Source organism: Phoca vitulina, unplaced genomic scaffold, assembly GCF_004348235.1.
Source record: "Phoca vitulina isolate PV1807 unplaced genomic scaffold, GSC_HSeal_1.0 scaffold59, whole genome shotgun sequence".
In the NCBI taxonomy this organism is placed as follows: domain Eukaryota; kingdom Metazoa; phylum Chordata; class Mammalia; order Carnivora; family Phocidae; genus Phoca; species Phoca vitulina.
Window position 1 is genome coordinate 6,039,386 of NW_022589762.1, and position 5,720 is coordinate 6,045,105.

Here is a 5,720-nt window from a genome sequence, read left to right on the forward strand (position 1 = left end):
GTCTGTGTGCTTTTCCAGCACTGTTTATGTTGTGCTCTTATTCTTCAGGGAACAGACTCTCTAAGGGCCCCTGGAAGACAAGGTCCAGAGAATCTCTCCCATAGGGAGCTCAAGCAGAGCTCCTGTGAACCAAGATGGTATCCTTGTATTTACAAGATGCATGAGTCAGTAAACAAGACTCAGTTCCTGTGGGTCTCTGAGCTCACTCTCTAGAAGCTAGTCTTCCAGGGGCAGACCTGATCCTGACAACCTCAGAGCCAGAGAAGAATAAAAACCCAGGGCAGATGGAACAGAGTTGGCAGAGGCCTGAGGAGGAGAGTACAAGGCCCTGTGGTTACAGTGATGCCCCCACATATTGATTTTCCCTTTCCTGCCCCTTCCTTACCCACGCACATCTGCAAGGACAGCCAACCTCAAGCAGAGAGTCACACAATGAAAACAGTTACAGCACCCAATTCACATCCACCTTCATGCAACACACAAAAAGACCCCATGCACATCTATTTCTCCAACCCTGACATAAGCTTGTGTGTGCACACCTTGCTATTCCAACAAATGCCTATGCACCCTGTAGCAAGTTTCCAAAACTTCCCTCATGTGCAGATATATTCACAGACAAGAGGTTGTGACATCCACATATATAAACAGTAAACAATATACAGGAACAAAAATAGACACACATTCAAAAACTTCCAATGAACTTTGAACATTCAAAAACAGTGACTTTATGGTAACTTAAAATCAACAAATACCTGGAGGGTGTGTCTGGAACTGGCAGATACATCTTGAAAGATATTTCCATTGGCCACAGCTGCCGCCTAAAACCCCACAGGGGCTGGGGCCCATTTTCTGACCCTGAAAGACTTAGCTGTTACTCAGCCATCCCCCTGCCTGCAGGAGAAAACTGAAGCTCTCAGCCCAGATGCTGAGGGGTAAGGCGCACTTGTACCTGGAAAGGGGGTTACACATTTCTATAGAGGAGTGGAGTGGAGGGAGCAAGGGCTCAAAGTCTGCCCGCTTGGGCTTGGGTTTGAATCCCAGCCTCACCACTTTCCACCTGTATGCCCCTGGGCAATTTAGTCACTCTCTGTATCTCATTTTGCTCACCTATGAAATGGAGATAGTAATAGTACCAAGAAGAGAAAATACGTTGCTGTAGAAATACACCAGTCAGTATTTGCAAAGTGCTAAGAGCGCTCCTGGGACATCACAGGAGCAAAGTAAGTATTGCTTCATATTCTACTCCTGGGAGTCCTCCAGCCCTGGGATTGCGCAGCCTCCCTGGCCCGTACCCCTGCTCCCTGCACAAACCCCCTACACAAAGCTGCAGTTGCCAGCTCCAAGCTTCACCAGAAAGGAACAGCTCTTGCTGGGATCTCTTTCTTCCTCCTCCCCTTCTCCCTTACAGGTTTTAACAAAAGAGGTTTGTGAGAGCCAGAAGTTGTATGTCCTCAGGGCTAGGAGACCAGACAACGAATTTGTCCCAAGGGCCAGGACTTTCCGGACTGGGAATAGGCTGTCCCCAGGCAATGGCAGGGGGCGGCTGCCAGCTCTCAGCCTTTTGGTGGGTGTATAGGAAGATGGGAAGAGAGAGGTTTCTCCACCATGGGTCTGGAGGTATCTCCAGCTCTTTGTGTCTCTATTTCTATAGATCCCCAAGGCCCATAGCTCTGCCCAGCCCCTTCCTGTCTGTAATTCTTCCCAAAGAAGAGACAAGAGTTAGTTACTCCTCCAAAGGAGGATTGTAAAAGGACTGTTATCTCATGTCTCATTCGTCCAACGCAAGGCAATTCATTTCCCCTGGAGTCCATTTGGCGTTCAGCGGGTTCCCAGGTGAACTGAAATCCACAGCTGTTCTCATCGGGTTGCCCTGGGAGTTTCGGCGCTCTCGGTACAACCTGTTCCTCCAGCCTCTCCGCTCCCTACTCCCTCCTTCCCTCCCTCCCTCGGCCAGGGCAGCTCCCTTCTCAGCCCCCCTTTCTCCCCTCGCCCCAGGCCCCAGCTGTGCCCTCCGGGGAGACACCCGCTGCCGCGATACCCGGGAGGGGAGGCGGGAGATGGAGGAGGGGAGGGGACCGGGCGCGGGGAGGGAAGAGGAGGGGGAGCCGCGCAGGGTGGAGGCCGAGCGCCGCCCCGCAGCCAGAGAGGGGCGGCTGAAGGTTGCATCTGCTGGAAGGAGGCTTTTGGCTGCTTGGTAACGGGCTGCCAGAACCGAGAGCGAGGCAGAGAGCAGGGCAGCAGCTTCTTGACGTCAGGACCGAGCCAGGGGATCGCGCCAGCAGCCCCAGCCTGCCCCATAGGGGGGCCGGCCGACGGCGGGAGAAGAGCCGGACGCGAGTCGCCCAGCTGGGCGTGAGTGGGGGGCGCGGACGCCGGTCGGCAGGGGCGCAGCATGCCCCCTGCCCCCTGGCCATGGAGATCGCCCTGGTGCCCCTGGAGAACGGCGGTACCATGACCGTCAGAGGAGGAGGTGAGGCCCGGACAGGCTGTGGCCAGACCATAGGGGGAGAGCTCCAGTGTCCCCCGACGGCTGGGCTCAACGATGGACCCAAAGAGCCGGCGCCAAGGGCGCGCGGCACGCAGAGGGGAGTGGATCCGGGAGGGCGGCCTTTGCCACCGCTGCCCCAGGAGCCGCCGCAGCCTCGACGGCTGCCTCCCGAGGACGAGGAGGGAGAAGGAGACCCCGCCCTGGGCATGGCGGAGGACCAGGTGCTGGGCGCGGGGTCCCTTCACCACCAGCGCGTCCTTATCAACATCTCCGGGCTGCGCTTCGAGACGCAGCTGGGCACACTGGCGCAGTTCCCTAATACCCTCCTGGGGGACCCGGCCAAGCGCCTGCGCTACTTCGACCCCCTGAGGAACGAGTACTTCTTTGACCGCAACCGGCCCAGCTTCGATGGCATCCTCTACTACTACCAGTCCGGGGGTCGCCTGCGGAGGCCGGTCAACGTCTCCCTGGACGTGTTCGCAGATGAGATCCGCTTCTACCAGCTGGGGGACGAGGCCATGGAGCGCTTCCGAGAGGACGAGGGCTTCATTAAAGAAGAGGAGAAGCCCCTGCCCCGAAACGAGTTCCAACGCCAGGTGTGGCTTATCTTTGAATATCCAGAAAGCTCGGGGTCCGCGAGGGGCATCGCCATCGTCTCGGTCTTGGTCATTCTCATCTCCATCATCACCTTCTGCTTGGAGACCTTGCCTGAGTTCAGGGATGAACGGGAGCTGCTCCGCCATCCCCCAGTGCCCCACCAGCCTTCTGGGCCCTCCCGGGGCGCCAATGGCAGCGGGGCTCTGGCGCCTCCCTCTGGCCCTACGGTGGCACCTCTCCCGCCTAGGACCCTGGCTGACCCCTTCTTCATTGTAGAGACCACGTGTGTCATCTGGTTCACTTTCGAGCTGCTTGTACGCTTCTTCGCCTGCCCCAGCAAAGCAGAGTTCTCTCGGAACATCATGAACATCATTGATGTGGTGGCCATCTTTCCCTATTTCATCACCCTGGGCACTGAGCTGGCAGAGCAACAGCCAGGGGGTGGAGGGGGCCCCGGCCAGAACGGGCAGCAGGCCATGTCCCTGGCCATCCTCAGAGTGATCCGCCTGGTCCGGGTGTTCCGCATCTTCAAGCTCTCCCGCCACTCCAAGGGGCTCCAGATCCTGGGCAAGACCTTGCAGGCCTCCATGAGGGAGCTGGGCCTGCTCATCTTCTTCCTCTTCATTGGGGTCATCCTCTTCTCCAGTGCCGTCTACTTCGCAGAGGCTGACAACCAGGAGACCCACTTTTCCAGCATCCCAGATGCCTTCTGGTGGGCAGTTGTCACTATGACCACGGTAGGTTATGGGGACATGAGGCCTGTCACGGTGGGGGGCAAGATCGTGGGCTCGCTGTGTGCCATCGCTGGGGTCCTCACCATCGCCCTGCCTGTGCCCGTCATTGTCTCCAACTTCAACTACTTCTACCACCGGGAGACGGACCATGAGGAGCAGGCAGCTCTTAAGGAAGAGCAGGACAGCCAGAGCTATGGGACAGGGCTGGACAGCGGAGGCCCCCGGAAGACCAGCTGGAGCAAGGGGTCCCTCTGCAAGGCTGGGGTGTCCCTGGAGAATGCAGACGGAGCCCGAAGGGGCAGCTGCCCCCTGGAGAAGTGTAACCTCAAGGCCAAAAGCAATGTGGACTTGCGGAGGTCCCTCTATACCCTCTGCCTGGACACGAGCCGGGAAACGGATTTGTAAGGGGGAGCCTGGGCAGACTGGTGGTAGTGGGGTGGGGATAGCGGAGGCCTCCTGAGCCTGGGTATCTACTTTATACCACAGAGTATTTCAAGCCCACCTTGAAGTCTGTCCCTCTTCTTTCACTTCTTCTCTCCCTCCCTCCCTCCCTTGATCCCCCATTTTTCCTCTTATTTCCATGACACCAAGGGTTGCCTATTTTTAAAAAGTACCACGTTCCATGACGCAGGAGCTGTTGAAATGGTGAGCACTGTGAAATGGATGTATTTGTAGCCAGTTCCCTATACCCAGCAGAGGGATAACCCAAACAAAAATGACTTTAAATAGCCCAGATCCCAAGAGATTTTGTAACCCCCTCTATGTGTTCCAAATTTGCTTTACATATGATTTTATTTGTATGTAGGGGAAAATATTATTTTTATGGCCAGCAAGTGGATTTTTGTACTGTAGTTCAGATGGAGATATTTTGGATACATTTTCCAGGAATGCTGTATTTATGGAAGAGAGAGTTATTGTGATGTTTTATTCTGTGATATTTATATTAGAGCCAGAGACCCTGGTTATGGCTGTTCTGGTTCCTGTGTCTATAAGCCTGTCTCTTTTCTGAGATGTGGTATCGGTGTTTTGCATCTAGGGCAAAGAATGTTCTGGAAGAAAGGCAAGACTGACCTTTTCTGTGCGCCTTAAACAATTCTTGTAACTTTCTTGAAAAACATTTTAATGATGTTGAAGAAAGACTTCTGATAATTCATTCTCTTTATTTTTATCCCAGGAAATAAAATGTTGTATGGTTGAGGCAAGTGTTAGTTGTTTTTTATGTTTGTTAGTTTTTGTTGTTGTTTGAAATTTTAAAAAGGAGTCCTTCACTTGCTGTTTCTGGCTTTGAAATCAGAGCAAACACCACCTTGACTGGGGTGGATTACTTGGAAAAGTAATGATTTTTTTTTTAAGATTTTATTTATTTATTTGACAGAGAGAGGCACGGCGAGACAGGGAACACAAGCAGTGGGGAGTGGGAGAGGGAGAAGCAGGCTTCCCGCTGAGCAGGGAGCCCGATGTGGGGCTCGATCCCAGGACCCTGGGATCATGACCTGAGCCGAAGGCAGACGCTTAATGACTGAGCCACCCAGGTGCCCCTGGAAAAGTAATGATTTGATTGTCAACTTCTTTTTGCTGGGCCCCCTCTGTGCATCACAGAGGGGTGACTTCTGTGTGTCTCAGTCTGTTTCTGACATGCTGCCTGATGGTGTGGTATCAGACGCAACTGTCAGCACAGTGTGTGGATGCAGCTAAAAGGCAACGGAAGATCAGACCCCCCACCGCCCCACTGCCGTCTCTTGGGGCTGCGTTTCTGAGTTATCCTTTAGGTCCTGCTTCACATGGCTCTCAACAGCTCTGTGAAACAAACCTGATTCTCCCAGATATGAAGCCTGTTCACAGAAGTGCAGCCCTGGTGTGAAAGTCATGGAGGAGGGAGGGAACAGTGCTTGGCTGTTAAA

At 54.2% G+C, this 5,720-nt stretch overlaps 1 protein-coding gene across 1 annotated transcript; it reads left to right on the forward strand.

Annotated features, from left to right (window-relative positions):
• Positions 1-2,164: 2,164 nt before the first annotated feature.
• KCNA5 (potassium voltage-gated channel subfamily A member 5) lies at positions 2,165-5,021 on the forward strand. The gene has a single exon (XM_032390910.1). The coding sequence runs from the start codon at positions 2,413-2,415 to the stop codon at positions 4,222-4,224; it is 1,812 nt and encodes a 603-aa protein (XP_032246801.1). The 5' UTR covers positions 2,165-2,412; the 3' UTR covers positions 4,225-5,021.
• The last annotated feature ends 699 nt before the right edge of the window (positions 5,022-5,720 follow it).

Coding starts and splice junctions, on each gene's coding strand:
- KCNA5 (XM_032390910.1), top strand. CDS start 2,413: ATGGAGATCGCCCTGGTGCCCCTGGAGAACGGCGGTACCATGACCGTC.